At 55.7% G+C, this 16,795-nt stretch overlaps 1 protein-coding gene across 1 annotated transcript; it reads right to left on the bottom strand.

Moving 5' to 3' along the window:
• Window positions 1-968: 968 nt before the first annotated feature.
• PWWP3A (PWWP domain containing 3A, DNA repair factor) lies at window positions 969-15,355 on the bottom strand. The gene is made up of 15 exons (XM_068156270.1): window positions 15,292-15,355; window positions 14,662-14,751; window positions 13,474-13,567; window positions 12,506-12,597; window positions 12,053-12,123; window positions 10,364-11,326; window positions 9,405-9,527; window positions 8,705-8,775; window positions 7,416-7,492; window positions 6,790-6,850; window positions 5,846-5,921; window positions 4,929-4,979; window positions 3,930-4,360; window positions 2,968-3,056; window positions 969-1,587 (listed from the first exon to the last, which is right to left on the bottom strand). The coding sequence occupies exons 3-15, from the start codon at window positions 13,528-13,530 to the stop codon at window positions 1,512-1,514; spliced, it is 2,238 nt and encodes a 745-aa protein (XP_068012371.1). The 5' UTR covers window positions 13,531-13,567; window positions 14,662-14,751; window positions 15,292-15,355; the 3' UTR covers window positions 969-1,511.
• Window positions 15,356-16,795: the final 1,440 nt, after the last annotated feature.

Genomic DNA, 16,795 nt, shown 5'->3' with positions numbered 1-16,795 from the left:
ATGGGAGCTTCATCCTGGATTTCAACTCATCCTGCTTTCTGTGAGACAAGGAAATAGGTCTCACTTCCAGTAGAAGGCAGAAGGGGGGGAGGGGGAAGCCCCAATTGTTAGGGTTTATCAATAAATGGTGATGAGGGACCCCCAGCAAGTGTGACCCTGTGACCCTCCCCCAGCAGTAAGAGGTCTTAGAGGGTTACACTTGCTGGGGAGGGTCACACTTGTGACTGTCCAGTAGTAAGAGCTGGGGGCAAGGAAACTGCAGAGGGACCCCCAGCCACTGGAAGCCTCTTCCCCCCTCAGCCAGCCACTGGGAGCCTCTCCTCCCTTCCCCAGCCAGCCCTTGGGAGCTTGGGAGCCTCTTCCCCCCTCCCAGCCAGCCACTGGGAGCCTCTTCTCCCTTCCCCAGCCAGCCCTTGGGAGCTTGGGAGCCTCTTTCCCCCCCCAGCCAGCCACTGGGAGCCTCTCCCTGCCCCCCCAGCCAGCCATTGGGAGCCTCTCACCCCAACCCCCCAGGAAGCCACTGGGAGCCTCCTTCCCCCCCCCAGACAGCCACTGGGAGCCTCCTTCCCCCCCCCAGACAGCCACTGGGAGCCTCCTTCCCCCCCCAGACAGACACTGGGAGCCTCCTTCCCCCCCCCAGACAGACACTGGGAGCCTCTCCCCCCCACCACCGGGAGCTTCTCCTCCCTTCCCTAGCCAGCCATTGGGAGCCTCTCCCCCCCATCCCCAGCCAGCCCCTGGGAGCTGTAAGAGCTGGGGGGGGGGGAAAGAGAGGAAACTGCATCCTTAAATCAGATTTAAATCAAAACCTGATTAAAAGCCCTCCCCCAAATTATAGCCCAGCTCCTACCACAGCAGCACTGCAAGAGCTTTGTGCTCTTTGAGGGCAAAGTGAAAGGTTTTGGGGGGGTTCTAAAGCCACTCCAGAGGCCCTTTGCCAGTGACCTTCCTCCCCCTTAGCCCCCCTCAGCAAAAGAAACCCAAAGCTTTTTGAGCCTCGGCTTGCAGTGTGAGGAGAGATTTTATTCCCCCCCCCACACACTTCCAGATATGTAAAAAGCAAAACATGAACCCCCTGAGAACATCTCCAGAGGGGAAAAGCTGCAGGAAGTTCTTAGCAGTGAGGTCAGGAGCAGCTGTGTCAGGGAGAGCAGGATGTGGTTGGTTGGTTTTTTTTGGAGGACAACAGCAGCAGCAAAAAAAGGAAAGAAAAGCTCTTCCCTTTGTCCCATGTGGCCAGAAGAACTCCTCCAGAGGCAGCAGGGCCTGCAGCAGGGCCTGCAGCAGCTCGGCAGAGGGGTGGAGAGCAAAGGGGCTGTGTGGCAACAGGGTGGCCTTGGAGCAAGTGCAGCTTGGGAGGGGGTGGTGGTGGGGAGGGAGATGCAGAGAGGCTGGGAACAGTCAGAACTCCACCTTTCATCCAAAGCCCCCTCACACATTATTTACACTCTGCCAGCGTGGCCTGGGGGAGCCTGGGCCACAGGGGACTCAGAGCTGGGGCCACAGGGGACTCAGAGCCTGTCTGCAGCCACCAGCTTGCTCTGACGTTTTCTCTCCAGGATTTCTTCCTCAAATATTTCTCTCTCCCTGGAAAAAGAACACAAACCCAAATCAATTTCACTTCTGCAGTTCAAAAAACACCCACCAAACTAATCCTGGTATGTCATGGGAAATTAACACACACACACCACCACCCCACCCCCCTCCAAGAGTGCTCAAGGATAGGCTGGATGAGGCCTTGAGCAAGCCTGGGCTGGTGGGAGGTGTCCCTGCCCCTGGCAGGGGGTTGGAGCTGGCTGAGCTTTGAGGTCCCTTCCAACCCAACCCATTCCATGGTTTGATATTCTTCATGGGGTTTGAGGTTTCCCTCATCTCCCTGGGGTTTTGGTGAACCTTCTTCTCTGCTCACCACAGGGGAGGAAACACTTCCCTGCTTTCTGCTTTTCATTCCTTCAGAGGCTGGGCTTGATGATCTCAGAGATGATCTCAGAGGCGTTTTCCAGCCTCAATAACTCTAGTGGCTTTGGTAGGTGGCTGAGATGCCTTCTGCTGGCAAGTGGTGATCACAGTTCCAGCTGTTTGATGCCTTTTAACCCCAGTTGTGGCATTCCAAGTGATTCTTGGGTTGTCCTGGGAGCGTGCCTGAGGACCCACCACCCCTCAGTGGGCACTTAGGGCTTCAGAACCAAGCCCTCTCCTGGGAGGAAGCTGCCCAGGACTCCAAGATCCCAAATTTCTACTTTCTCATCCCAGCTTTTTAACCTTTTTGCAGAGAATCAGAGTGTTAGGGGCCAGGATTGACAGATTGAGTCCACCCCCAGTGCCAGAGAAGGGTCACCTAGGGGCAGGTCACACAGCAACACAGCCAGGTGGGTTTTGAAAGCCTCCAGGGGCTGGAAGGGACCTCTGGAGATCACCAAGTCCAAGCTTCCTGCCCAAGCAGGGTCACCTAGGGCTGGCCACACAGGAACACATCCAGGTGGGTTTTGAAAGCCTCCAGGGGCTAGAAGGGACCTCTGGAGATCACCAAGTCCAAGCCCCCAGTGCCAGAGAAGGGTCACCTAGGGGCAGGTCACACAGCAACACATCCAGGTGGGTTTTGATAGCCTCCAGGGGATGATCTCCAGAGGTCCCTTCCAGCAAGTCCAAGCCTCCTGCCCAAGCAGGGTCACCTAGGGGCAGGTCACACAGCAGCACATCCAGGTGGGTTTTGATAGCCTCCAGAGAAGGCTAAAAGTCTCCAGAAGAGACATCCTAAAGTGATTCTTGGCTTGTCCTGGGAACCAAAGCCAGAGTAACCCAACACCAACACTCCTCCCCGTGTTTAATCCTTTTGTTACAAGGGAGAGCTCCTCTGGAAGAGAGGAGGAGACTGGACTCCCCTGCCCTGCACCCCACGATGCTTTTTTTCCATCCAAACTGGTACCAAAAGCCCCCCAAGAACACTAAGAAAAACCAGGAGAGGACCTTTTGCTCACAGATGGTCCCTTTATGTACTTCTCTTCTGCCTTCTTGTAGTCGATGTCATCCACAGCAGAGATGGCATAAATGATAGCCTGGGGAAGGATGCAGAGCATGGAAATAGCCTTAAGTGACAGCCAGAGCTGGGAAACTCCGGAGCTGAAAGACATTTTTTAGCCTAAGAAAAAGTTCTTCAACCACCTGGGAAACTGAGCTGAGATTGCTCGGGGTGCACCTGGAGCCCTGACACAGACAGCACAAAAGCTCCTTCAGCGCCCTCGGGGGAAGGGTTTTGACCAGCGGGTTCGGGAGGCTCTTCGCAGTCCTTTTGTCTCTACAGCAGTCGCTGATGTCTCCCTAAGAGGGCTTTAGAGCAGCTCTAAAGAACAACCCCACCCCACCCACCCGGCAGGCACCGAGGAGAAATTCCCCCACCCCGAAGTGAACCCCCAAAAGCTTTGAAGGCTTCCAGAAAGCCAATCAAACCACGCCCCAGGGGATGGCTCTGCCTTTATGAAGCCCTCCCACGGCCCCCAGCTGCTCCATTGTGCCCAGAGCTCCTCAAGCAGCCTTTGGAATCACCCTGGTTCACAGTTTACCCTTCACCCCCGCCCAAAACTTCCTTCCCACCCCCCTCCCCTACAGCCACTCAGCGATGCCAGGGAGGGGGCTTCTGTTGATCGATTTTTTTCCCTCTCACACCTCACTGTAAACAAGTTGGTTCTCCACTTCCCAGCCCACAAAGAGCTGAATTTTAACACCCAGAAACCACCCAGCGCTTTGCTGCTCCTGCAGCCGAAGGTGGTGGTGGTGGTGGGGGGCTGGGAAGAAAAGGGTGGCTCAGCCACCCCCCACCCCCAAGCCAGCTGCCAGGGGATGCTGCACAAGGCACCGAACTCCAAGCAGCACCCCCCTGCGCTAGGAAACCACCTCCTTTCCCCGGGGCGTTCCCTTGCCTCCGTGCTCACCTCGGGCAGCAGGACATCCGAGATGAGTTTGACCCCATCCCCCCCCAGCTGGGGCAGGTTTTTAGCCTCGATCCCGTGATAAACTTCCTTCAGGTAGTTGACAACCAGGTCGAGCTGTTCCTCATCCTCTAAATAGGTCTCCACGCAGGTCACATACTGCCCCGAGTTGAGGAATTCCTTCAGCCACCGGGACTGCTTCCTGCTCTTCAGGATGGCCAGGAGGTGCTCCTCAGCCCCTTTGCTCTTCACGATGAACTCCACGATCTTCTGATTGGCTCTGTCCCTAGCTGCCCTCGACCTGTCGGGAAGGAGCTTCTTGGGGGGCTTGGAAGGAGAAGCTTCTGATGGAGACTCCTCACCGTTTTCCTCTGTCTCGTTTGGAAAGGTCATTTGGAGGACATCGTGGTAACCTTCCTTCCTCACTGGGTAGCCTGGGGGGGGAGGAAAAAACACCCCACAGTCATTGAGAGTTCAGCATCCAGGAGGAGTTCTCACTTCCATGTGGGCAAACAGCAAATAAGGGAGCTGATGAAAGAGGATTTTTTTCTCCCTTCCTCCTCTTCCCAGCTGAAAAAAAAACACCCAGCCCTGCCACCCACACCCTGCCCTAACCCCCCCCCAGCCCTGCCACCTACACCTGGCCCTGACAGATTTAGCTTGGATGTCAGGAGGAAGTTCTTTGCCATGAGGGTGGTGGCAGACTGCAGCAAGCTGCTGAGAGATGTGGTTGAGGCCCTATCCCTAGAGATATTCAAGGTCAGGTGGAAGATGTCCCTGCTGCCTGCAGAGGGGTTGGACTGGATGACCTCTGGAGGTCTCCTTCCAACCTAAACCATCCTATGAATCTATGACCCACAAGCCTTAGAGTGGGCCAGTGGGGGCAGAGCAGCTCTAATGGTTCCTCCTCAGTGGGCCTGACACCAAACTCACCTCCACTTCTGTAAACACTGGAGCTAAGCTTACAGCCAAGAGGAGCACAAAGACACAGGAGTCACTTACTGATATCAGCAGCAAAATACTCCAAGAAGGATCCAGTGAAAGAATGACAACCTGCAGAAAACAAACCAAACCATGCAGGGTTACTTGGTCAGTTTAATCTATGCAAGACAGCTGCCAGCTTTGCTCTGCTGGGAAACTGGGCAGAGGGTAAGAAGGGGCAGCAGGTGCTGGTAGCCACCTGGCAGAAGGCTATGGCATCCCTGAGCCCTGCCCCTGCCAGGTTTGATGCTGCTTCTGAGGTGGAGCTCCAGTGGGAACATCCTGCCACCCAGGTGGGGCCCCATGCTTACACCAATGAGGGCAACAAAGCTGGGGAAGAGTTGCTGGAGGAACTGGGGGGGTTTAGCCTGGAGAAGTGATTGTGCCCTTGTGAGCACTGATGAGGCTACATCTGGAACACTGGGTTCTGTTTTGAGTCACTCACTCCAACACAGGCATTGAGGGGCTGGAGTGGAGCCAGAGAAGAGCAACAAAGCCCAGGAAGGGTCTGGAGAACAGGGCTGGGGAGGAGCAGCTGAGGGAACTGGGGTTTGGTCTGCAGAAGAGGAAGCTAAAGGGAGACCTCTTCCTCTCTACAACACCCTGAGAGAAGGCTGCAGTGAGGTGGGGGTTGGACTCTTCTCCCTAGGTTTAGGTGATAGGAGAAGAAAATAGCCTGAAATTGTGCCAGGGGAGGGTTAGGTTGGAGAAGAGGAAAAACTTCCTTGCTGCCAGAGTGGTCAGGGCTTGGCACAGGCTGCCCAGGGAGGTGGCGGAGTCCCCATGCCTGGAGGTGTTCCAGAACCCTGTGACCGTGGCACCTGGGGCCCTGGTGGGGTTGGGTTGAAGGGCTGGACTGGATGATCTCAGAGGGCTTTTCCAGCCCTCTCCACTTCTGTGGAGAGCAGAATGGGGGAGGCCACGCAGGCACTGCTCACCCACTCTGATGCGGTAGTCAGCGATCAGCCGCACGCACCACTCGATCTCCTGCCGGTAGCCTTCTCTGGCTCGTTCCTAACAAAACAAGAGACATTCCCAGCCCTGAAAACGGGAACCTTGTAGGTCCAGGCCACTAATTGGGCAGCAGCTAATGCAAGGGATCAAAGTTCAGTTGCAGCAATCTGCAGTCCCCTGCAGGCCCTCCCATTTCTGCCACCGCTTTGTCCTGCGGGGCGAGAGAAGCTTGAAGAGGGAATGCAGCCTGAGTCCTGCCCCCACCCCCAGAGGTACTCAGAGCAGCAGCTTCACTGAGAGGGGGGAAAAAGGGGTGTGGGGCACCCCCTTTCTGTATGATCCTCCTTGTGCTTAATTACTTTGTGAATAGAGTGAGAGACCAGGGAACAGTGAGAACATCTCAGGTCCACAGGAGGGTCCCAGAGATGAGAGGGCTGGAGAGCGTCCCCTAAGGGCACAGGCTGAGAGCTGGGGCTGTTCAGCTCCAGGGAGACTTTAGAGCAGCCTTGCAGGACCTGGAGGGGATCCAGGAGAGCTGGGGAGGGACTTGTGACAAGGGCTGGGAGTGCCAGGATGAGGAACAATGGCTTTGAGCTGGGAGAGGGGAGATTGAGAGTGGAGATAGGGAAGAAATCCTTTCCAGTGAGGATGAGGAGAGCCTGGCACAGGTTGCCCAGGGAGGCTGTGGCTGCTTCCTGCCTGGAGGTGTTGAAGGCCAGGCTGGATGAGGCCTTAAGCAGCCTGGACTGGTGGGAGGTGTCCCTGCCCACAGCAGGGGGGGTTGGAACTGGATGGTCCTGAAGCTCCCTTCCAACCCAAAGCATTTTAGGATTCAGTGAGCAGCCCCAGACCAGCAGCCCCTCCACAGGGTCACACACTGGGTGTACAGCCAAACCCTTCCCCAACACATGCTCCTGGTAGTACTTACTATGAGGTCCTGCTTTTCCTCACAGTCAAAGTGCTTCAGATTCTTCAGAGGTACTGAGAAACTTGAATGAGACAAAAGCAGCACAGTCAGGGAGAAGAGGCAGATGAGTTGCCCCTCTGTTCCCTGCAATCCCACCCCTCCCTGGGGGTTGGGTTTGCCAAGGGGGTCAGGGATGCAGCTTTTATTATAGTATCATAGTAGTATCATAGTGTCATTCAGGGTTGGAAGGGACCACAAGGATCATCTAGTTCCAACCCCCCTGCCATGGGCAGGGACACCCCACACTAGATCAGGCTGGCCAGAGCCTCGTCCAGCCTGGTCTTAGTTTGGGTTTTCATGATGAGCTAAACCCACAGAGCCTTTTGTTACATTTAAGCACCTGGCTTTCATCCAGAACTAAAAGGCAAGACCTGGGGTTGCAGCTAGCTTCAGCACCAACACTTTAGGGGTAGCACTACCTGGGCCCTCAGCCTGGTTTTGGTGCCGAGAGGACACCAGCCTCCCCCCCCACACCTCAAACCCTCACCTCTGAGGCCGACCCCGGTGTGGACTGAAGGTTTAACTGCCCTGTGGCAGGGAGAGAGCTGTGAAAGGAGCCCAAAGTGAGCAGAACCCGCAGCATTTACCCTTTTTTCCTCTCGTTGGTAGTGCCATCTATCAAGAGCACGCAGGCCTTCCGATGCTTCCGCTTCACGTTCTTCACCTGGTGGAAGGACAGAGCCTCCTGAAGATCCTCAAAGCCCCAAATCCCTCTCCCCCCCATCCCTGTTACACAGCACAGGAAGCTTAGACAAATATGCAAAGCTAAGCTGAGCCACTAATTAGTGCACGAGGAGACATCCTCCTCCTTTTGTTAAGCAAGGTACAGCAGGGAGAAAGGCTCAGGGCTGATCCTCCCTCTAGGACAAACACCTCGGCTACCCACGGGATGGTTTTTAGGTGCTTCTATTCACGTGGAAATCGACTTCCAGACTCTCTGGAATGCCTCTGCTGGAAGATTTTTAACACTTCCAGCTCTACACCAGACCAGAAGGGCATGAAGGATGGGAAGCAGCAGGAGGGACCTGGAGAGGTGGCTGAGGAGAACCTCATGAGGCTCAGGAAGGCAAAGAGCAAGGCCCTGCACCTAGGTTGGGGCAGTCCTCAATATCAGTCCAGGCTGGGGGGGGATGAAGGTGAGAGCAGCCCTGCAGAAAGGGGCTTGGGGGTGCTGGTGAGGGAGAAGATGGACAGGAGCCAGCAATGGCCAATGGCAGCCCAAAGGCCAATGGCAGCCCAGGCTGCATCCAAAGCAGTGTGGCCAGAGCTGGAGAGAGAGGATCCTGCCCCTCTGCTCTGGGGAGAGCTCACCTGCAGGGCTGGGTCCAGCTCTGTGGGAACCACCACAACAAGGACATGGACCTGCTAGAGAGGGTCCAGAGGAGGCCACCAAAATGGTAAGAGGGCTACAGAACCTCTGCTGTAGGGACAGGCTGGGAGAGTTGAGGCTCTTCAGCCTGGAGAAGGCTCCAGGGAGACCTCAGAGCTGCATCTCAGTGTCTAAAGGGGACCTGCAGGCAGGCTGGGGAAGGACTGTTCAGAAGGGACTTGTGGGGATAGGAGGATGGGCAATGGTTTGTAAGTAGAGCAGGACAGAGTTAGGCTGGACATCAGGAGGAAGTTCTGCACAGTGAGGGTGGGGAGACACTGGCACAGGTTGCCCAGGGAGGTGGCTGAGGCTCCATCCCTGGAGACAATCAAGGTCAAGCTTAATGTGTCCTTGTGCAGCCTGCTCAAGTTGGAGGTGTCCCTGCTGCCTGCAGGGGGGTTGGACAAGATGCCCTTGGAGGGTCCAACCCAATGCAACCTCTGAAACAGACATCCCAGAGCTGGATCAGCAGCTCCTGATCAGCTCCCACCCCAGAGCTGCTCTTACCACTGCTGGCCAGTACGGGTACCCTCGCAGCTTGCACCAGACCAAGATCCCTTCCTCGATTGCCTGGGGCTCTGTGGTGGAACAAAAGAGAACGTTTTCTTCACAAGCCAAGACATTCAGCTTGGCCTCTGCCAGCAGCCTCACCCAAAAAGCTTTTACAGGTCTTAACTGATGTGACAGGGTGTCAGTATCCCCTCCCCCCCTCCCCAACCCCTCAAAATGCAGCACAGGAGCTGTCATGACCCAGCCTCAGAGGAGATGGCTCCCAGAGGAGCTCAGCAACCTCAGCCCTGGGTCCTTGCCCAATTTCACAAGGATTTGCATTTCATTCTGTTTCCAAAAGCCTTTCTGCACTTGATTCCAAGCATGAGCAAAACTGGGCTCACCTTCTTGACAGGCTTGCACTGGCAGGCCCAGGCCCAGGCCTGTCAGTGAGCTGGAAGCACACACACACACAGAGGGAGCCCTCCCCCACACACAGCAGCCCGGGGTGAGGAACTCCCCTGCAGGGGCACTGATCACAGAATGGTTTGGGTTGGAAAAGCCTTCTAAGATCACCCAAGTCCAGCCATCAACCCAACACCACCATAGGCACTAAACCATGGCCTCAAGTGGCAAGGCCACACAGTTCTGGAACACCTCCAGGGATGGTGACTCCATCACCTCCCTGAGCAGCCTGTTCCCGTGGCTGATGCCTCACCTTGAGGGGATAAAATACAGGGGAGCTCTTCATCTTCCTCCTCCTCCTCATCTAACAGAGCTGAGAGGTGAGAGAGGCCCTCTGAGGAAGGGATCTTTGAAGACAGCTCAGGCAATCCCATTCCTGCCAAGAGCAGCATTCATCAGCATGGAACAGCAATTAAGGGATCAGCAATTAGCAGAAGATCAGCTTCAAAGTGGGTGACACACAAGGGGTGAGTGACACCACCACAAAGGACTGTCACACCACACACACACTCAATTCTCTGCCTGCTAACCTGAACAAAAGCTGGGACAGGAACAAGCACAGGCTGCTTTCAGAAAGTCATGGAATGGGTTGGGTTGGAAAGGATCTTAAAGCTCATCCAGGTCCAACCAGCCTGCCATGGGCAGGGACACCTCCCACCAGCCCAGGTTGCTCAAGGCCTTGAACACCTCCAGGGAAGGGACATCCACAACCTCCCTGAGCCTCCTGTCCCAGTGTCTCCCCACCCTCACTGGCAAGAATTTTTTCCTCACCTCCAGTTTAAACCTCCCTCCTTCCTCAAGCTTCAAGTTTCAGGAGTCTGCAGACAGCAGCCTGCCCCTCCCCAGGGCATGGTTTCAGCCCACAGGACATCATTTCACCCCAGCTAAAGAGTGAAACCGAAGCTAAGGGTGTGCAATTAGTGATTCATCTAGTCATGAGGAAGCATTTCTGCCATGGGTGGGTCCCCTGATGAACACCAAACCATCTAAGTGCCACACCAGCCCTCAGCCAACATCAAACTCTGCTGCATTTTGTGCTTGTCCAAAACCTAAACCCCAAAGGAATGGAGGGGGGGGAGGAGGAAATCAGCTATTTAAAGAAGCTCATCCAACAAAAGCAACCTTCCAAGATGAGTTTACAGCCCTTGGCTGTAGGCAGGGGGAGGAAGGAGGTTTGCTTTCCCCACCCCCACCCCAAGCCACTTTGCCCACCTTCATCTTCCTCAAAGTCAGGCAGCTGAAAGTGTTTTATTTTACTGGTGACCTCTGGTGAAGTGTTCTCATTTCCCTTCCCTCCAGGCTGAGAGGGGAACCTCTCCAAAAGTGTCTCTTGGGGAGAAGGCCCAGATGAAGGTCGAGGGTGACTGCTGCACTTCCTTTTCCTGCCTGGGGACACAGCTGCTCCCACCTCCTGTTCTCCATTCAGCCTTTTCAAACTCTCGGGTTTTTTCCTCCCATCCAGTTGCTTCACCAAGTTTTCACTCTCACTGTTGATGCTTTTTGCCAAGTCATCTGAGGCACCTGGACACAAACTCAGTAAAGTCCTTTTAGGTTGACTCCTGCTGTTCACCTTCCTGCCAGGGGACCCTCTCCCAGCCAGGGGCTGAGCTTGATCCTGGAGGGGGTCACCCCCACACGACACAGCTGATCCTGCAGCTCTTGGTTGTCTTCCTCCTTGCTTACTCCTCTCCTCCTTGGGTCTGAAGGAGGCTTTGTTTCTTGGGCTGGACTTGGGCAACAACCTGGGCTTGGCCTTTTTCTCTCTTGGTAGGGATTTTGCTACTGGTATTCTGCCATTGTGACTCTCTGGCTTTGCTGCACTAGACAAGTCCCCAGCAGAGCACCTGGAAAGCTTTGTTCTCCTCCCCTCCAGCCTGAAGGAAACTTTCTGGGTGGGTTTTCTCGCCTCAGCCTTCGGGCTGAGGTTATTTCTTTGCTCTCTTTTCTTCCTGGCAGCCACAGGCTCTGGCATTCCTTTAAAGAGCACTTGACAACGGCGTGAGCAGGGAGGGGAGAGAGGTCCAGCCTTCTTCTCCTGGGGCAGCAGAGCATTTGGTCCTCCTGAAGGTGCCACTTGCCTGGCTGAGCCATTTTGAGTCAAAACATCCAGGGCAATTTTAAGGGACCGCCGATATTTCAGCTCCTCCACAGCCTCGCTGGAGCCTTTCCTCTGATCTGAGGGAGAGGAACCAAAGCAACAGGTTGCAGAGGAGAGAGAAGATCCTTTTTCTCCCTAGCACACCTCTCAAAGAGGCAATTTAGCATTGAACTGAGTTCATGGTTTAATGTAATGTGCTGCTTAATTAATTTAGCAGAGGTGATTGAGGCAGGGGTCACAGGGACACCCACAGGGCAGGTTGCCCAGCACCTTAAGTTGACTGCAGGATGAGAGGGATTTAAGCTGGAAGAGGGGAGAGGAGGAAGAAATTGTTGGCAGTGAGGGTTGGGGAGACCCTGGAGCAGGTTGCCCAGGCAGGTTGTGGCTGCCCCCTCCCTGGAAGTGTTCAAGGCCAGGTTGGGTGAGGCCTTGAGCAGCCTGGGCTGGTGGGAGGTGTCCCTGCCCATGGCAGGGGGTTGGAACTGGATGACCCTCAGGGTCCCCTCCAACCCAACCCACTCTGGGATTCTGTGCAGGTCAAACACTTCCTCACCCTCCCAACACACACTACAGGAGGGATGAGCAGAAGCAGCTGTGAGAAGATTTTAGTCTACTGCCAAACACTATGGACAGGATGGAAAGGAGGGTGTGGAGGGAAGAAATTCAGAACCACCTCTAAAGAAGGACTTCAGGCCAAATACAGAGCTCCTGCTAAGCAGGCTGAGTCTGGGGGAGGGAGGTGGGGGGGAAGGTTTAGCATTCAGAATCCAGGCAAAGCAGCAACTCTTCTGTCACCTGCTCACCTAAGCTGGAGGCGATGCTCTCTATGCTCTCCTCCTTCAGTGGCACAGTGTTTGCACAGCTCACACTGACCCTGAAAACACCACAGCATTAAACAGCAGCACCCTGCTGGTGCTTGCAGTTCCTACCCCCATCCCTCCCACACCCCCACACCCCCAGAACCTGCACATTTGGGCAGAAGACAAAACAGAATAATCCCAAAGCAACACAGGAAGGATGCCTGAGCCAAGAGCCAGCAGGTCAGGGATGTTGCATGGAACAGCAGTGGCCAGGGCTGGAAAAGGCAACAGGGTTTCTTTTTGGGGGGTGGATAGTTCTCTAAGTGTCCTGGAAAGCACTGCTCTCATTGCACAGGTATCTTCAGATAAAGGGATTACCTCTTTTGGGGGTTGGTGGTTTTTTTTTAGGGGGTGGTGGTGTCTTTTTAATGCTCAACAGCACCAAAGATACTCAACTGTTCTTTCAGGCCAAGTATTTCCACTTCAAAAGAAGTCCCCTTCCCATTGCTAAGAGATCTTCTCCCAGTGACTCCAGGTTTGCACAAAACCTGCAGTAAAGAGGAAAAACACCTGCTTAAAATCTTTGCCCAAGCTGTGCTGGCTTAGAGGACAGCTCTGGCATCACATTTCTAACAGGAAGAGGAAGGGGGAAAGAGAGAGGTTGCCCAAAGAAGCTATAGAGGCTCCCAAGCTTGGAAGTGTTCAGAGGCAGGTTGAGAGAGGCCTTGAGCAACCTGGGGTAGTGGGAGGTGTCCCTGCCCACAGCACAGGGGTTGGAACTGGATGATTTTTGAGGTCACTTCTAACCCAAACCACTCTGTGATCATATGATATCCCACAACATCTGACTGCAGGATCAGAATCTCCACAGAGCAGCTCCTTTTTAAAGTATTTAAGGAAATGATTCAGGCTGGAAGGGACTTTAAAGACCACTTAAGTCCAACCTCCTGCCACCAATGTGTTTGTCTTGAGCTCTCACTGCTCCATCTCATCCAGCTCTAAGTTCTAGACAAAGACCTTTCCCCATGGGGACAGGCTGAGTTGGGGCTGTTCAGCATGGAGAAGGCTCCAGGGAGACATTAGAGCAACCTTCTAGCACCCTGAAAGGTGTAGAGGAGGGAGTTTTGACAAGGGCTGAGAGTGACAGGATGAGGGACAATGGCTTTAAGATGGGAGAGGGGAGATTGAGACTGGAAGTGAGGACAAAATCCATTCCAGTGAGGGTGAGGAGACACTGGAACAGGTTGCTTAGAGAGATTGTGGCTGCCCTCTCCCTGGAGGTGTTCAGGGCCAGGCTGGATGAGGCCTTGAGCAAGCTGTGCTGGTGGGAGGTGTTCCTGCCCATGGTAGGGGGTTTGGAACTGGATGGTCTTGAAGGTGCCTTCCAGCCCAACCCATTCTATGACTTTGGGCACCTGCTTTACCTTTGCTGGCCATAAACGCTTCTTCCAGGTGCAGAGCACATACTCTTGATCTGTCATGTCTGTTTCACACTCAGCAGGAAAACACCAGCCTGCTCTGAAGGAGAAATGAAGGCAAGAGTTACCCAACACTTGGGCCACAGTCTTCTTCTTTTTATTTTGCCTTGAAGGCAATACAGAAGATAAACAGCAAGCATGGCTCCAGCTATGCAGCATCTTGCCCCTGAGGTCACTGGACTACCTGGAGCACTGTGTCCAGTTCTGGAGCCCCTCCAGTTCTGGAGGGATCTGGATGTACTGGAAGGTGCCCAGAGAAGGGCCATGAGGATGAGCAGAGGGCTGGAGCTGCTCTGCTATGAGGACAGACAGAGAGAGGTGGGGCTGTTCAGTCTGGAGAAGATAAGGCTTTGAGGAGACCTTATTGTGGTTTTACAGGATCTGAAGGGGGCTACAAAAAAGCTGGGGAGGGACTTTTGAGGGTGTCAGAGGGGGGGATAGGACTGGGGGGAATAGAGCAAAATTAGGAGTGGGGAGATTCAAATTGGATGTTAGGAAGAAGGTCTTCCCCAGGAGGGTGGTGAGAGCCTGGCACAGGTTGCCCAGGGAGGTGGTGGAAGCCTCCTGCCTGGAGGTGTTTGCAGCCAGGCTGGAGGTGGCTGTGAGCAACCTGCTGTGGTGTGAGGTGTCCCTGCCCATGGCAGGGGGGTTGGAAGTGGCTGAGAGCAACCTGCTGTGGTGTGAGGTGTCCCTGCCCATGGCAGGGGGGTCGGAAGTGGCTGAGAGCAACCTGCTGTGGTGTGAGGTGTCCCTGCCCATGGCAGGGGGGTTGGAAGTGGCTGAGAGCAACCTGCTGTGGTGTGAGGTGTCCCTGCCCATGGCAGGGGGGTTGGACATGGCTGAGAGGAACCTGCTGTGGTGCGAGGTGTCCCTGCCCATGGCAGGGGGGTTGGAGCTGTCTGAGCCCTGAGCTCCGTTCCAACCCTGACAATTCCACGATCCAATTCTAACTCTGCGGCTACTTTACTCCCACGTGTACTTCTAAAACCAAGCTCCAACAGTATCTTTCCCCAGCCCCGCAGCCTTAGGAGGCCTTTCTGCACTTGGCAAGTGTAGCAAACGCTGTCACGGTGTGGCAGCCCCGCGGCGGGGCTGAGCCTTCCCCAGCGCAGCCGAACAGCCAAGGCCACTTACCCCGCCGCTAATCACCCCTCGCCGTGCCAGCTTTTGTGCGCAGACCGCAACTGCAACCAGAGCGAAGCAGCCAAACAGCTTTCGCTTTCCCTAAGGGCATATTGAGGCTGGTTAAGGACAGGGAAACGCAAACCTTCGCTCTCCTCCGGGCGCTGCGAGGCGGTCCCGCCGCCCAGACGCGGGGAGAAAGGGTCGTCACAGCCGCCCCGAAGCGCCAGACCTTTGGGCTCGAGGGCAGGGACACAGAGCCCGGCCCCGCCGAGCGGATCAACGACACCACCAGGCTCCACCAGCTCCACCCCAGCCGCTTTCCCCTGCCCTGCCTCCCACCCCGGCTCCCACCGCCACTGGCCGCCGCGTCCCGCTGTGGGGGAAAGGCTGGGACCTGAGGGAAGCCGGGGCCCGGGAACCCCAGCCAGGGTCTCCCGCTGCGAGGTCAAGGCCAGGACTTGAGGAAAGCCCAGGCCCAGGACCCCCTGCCCGGGACTCACGCCGCGCTGAGGGGTTGGGCCGCCCCTTCTCTCCCCCTTCCCAAGCCGCACGGTGAAGGGCCGGGTCGCCCTGCCCAATCGCGGTGACGAAGCTCCGGGCCGCACCCCCTACCCCCCCAGGATGCCGGTTGGCAGTTACCGTGTGTGGGCCCGACACGGACGGCAGCGCCCCGCCGCCTCCCTCCATATCAGGGAGCCCGCCCCGCCCGTTTCCATGTCTGCAACGCCCTCACCGTCGGGGCGTAGCCAATCAGCGAGCGCGCTTGGGCGACCTCCTTCCCGCCGCCAAAAGACACACAGGCTCCAGGCAATCAGAGCGCCCACTCCTCAGGTTGCTCCGCCCCCCGCGGCGGACTGTGCATTTCTGTTGGAGAACGGGGTGCGTGCCCCGCCCCCTCTGCGGAGCGTCCTTGCCGCTGACGTCACTTCCCCCCTCTCGCCCGGGCGGTGACCCGGGGGCTTCTGCGGGGCGTCCGCGACGTGGGCTGCGGGTGCCATGGCAACGGCGACTTGCCGGTGACGTAGTCACAATGAAGGCTGTGCTGTGACGTCAGGGTGCGGCACCTGAGCCCATACACCGGCACCGTAGAGGCTTCGACGCGTCCCGGCAGGCCCCGCGGCCTACCAGGCCCCGACCCACCCTGGCAAGCCTCGGCCCATCCTAGGCCTCACCGAGCCGCCCGGACCTTGTTTCTCATTGAACATTCCAACGGCTTTATCTTTCGTTTTGAAGGCGAAATCACTTCGCGGGGGCCCCAGTGGCCTGGTGTCACACGGGCGCTGCAAGAAGCTCCGCTGTGCCGTTGCACCCAGAGACAAAAGGCACAGCGAGCAGAGGATCGTGCCAGGCCCCGGCCGTAAAAATCAGCCTGGCTGGACCAGAAAAAAATAACAAACAGGTGAGTGTTTAATTGTTCAGAGCTTGAAACTATTTAGTTGCGTGAAAATGGGTTAAAAAAATAAAAGAACAAGAAATAAAAACGGCTCTCAGGAAGCTGCTGTGTGGCCCTGTGGATTTTTTTGGGTGTCCTGAGGAGAGCAGAGAAAACAGAGCCCACATTGTGACGTTGGATGCTTTATTAGCTGTCTTCTACTTGGTTATAAATACCTGTGATACTTGCAATGTCACCACTATACTGAAGGAGGAAGTTAGTAATAACACAGCCTGAAAACAGCACACAGACCAAAATGTTGTCTCCTGATGGCTTCACTCCCAGGAGAGCATTCCCCCCCCCCTCCCCTCCCTCCCTCCCCTTTCCCCCCCCCCCACTTTTTTAAGTACTGATATTTATAGAGTAACACTTCATTGACATAACATAAGAGACAAACTCCCTTTCCCCCCCCCACCTCCCCTCACTCAGTTTTCCCTTGGGTGCCTTCATTGCTGAAGACACTTCGTTACTCACTGCTACCTAATTGACATCAGACTTCCTGTTGCTCTGGCAGGGTCAGGGGTGGGCTGTGTGGGGGAGAGCAGCATTCCTCACCGTCCCTGCTTCGCAGGCTTATGGCTGTGCTGAGGGCTCCAGCTTGATCCTGCAAGGTGTTCAAAGCACTCTTTCATGTCAAAGGATACAAAACAGGCTTTTAAGACCTGGGTGAGGAAGCAGCATGGTTCAAGTCGGGAGTTCTGGCCTCGCTGG

This window comes from Melanerpes formicivorus, unplaced genomic scaffold (assembly GCF_026170545.1).
Source record: "Melanerpes formicivorus ecotype bairdi unplaced genomic scaffold, bMelFor1.0.p_v2 SCAF_34, whole genome shotgun sequence".
In the NCBI taxonomy this organism is placed as follows: Eukaryota; Metazoa; Chordata; class Aves; order Piciformes; family Picidae; genus Melanerpes; species Melanerpes formicivorus.
This window is presented reverse-complemented; position numbering and strand designations above follow the sequence as displayed.

Excerpts from the sequence above, each read along its gene's own strand:
- PWWP3A (XM_068156270.1), bottom strand. The coding sequence starts at position 13,530 with ATGACAGATCAAGAGTATGTGCTCTGCACCTGGAAGAAGCGTTTATGG. Across the intron at positions 11,327-12,052 it reads GAGCATCGCCTCCAGCTTAG|ATCAGAGGAAAGGCTCCAGC; the intron begins GTGAGCAGGTGA and ends CCTCTCCCTCAG. Across the intron at positions 5,922-6,789 it reads AGGAAAAGCAGGACCTCATA|GAACGAGCCAGAGAAGGCTA; the intron begins GTAAGTACTACC and ends TTGTTTTGTTAG.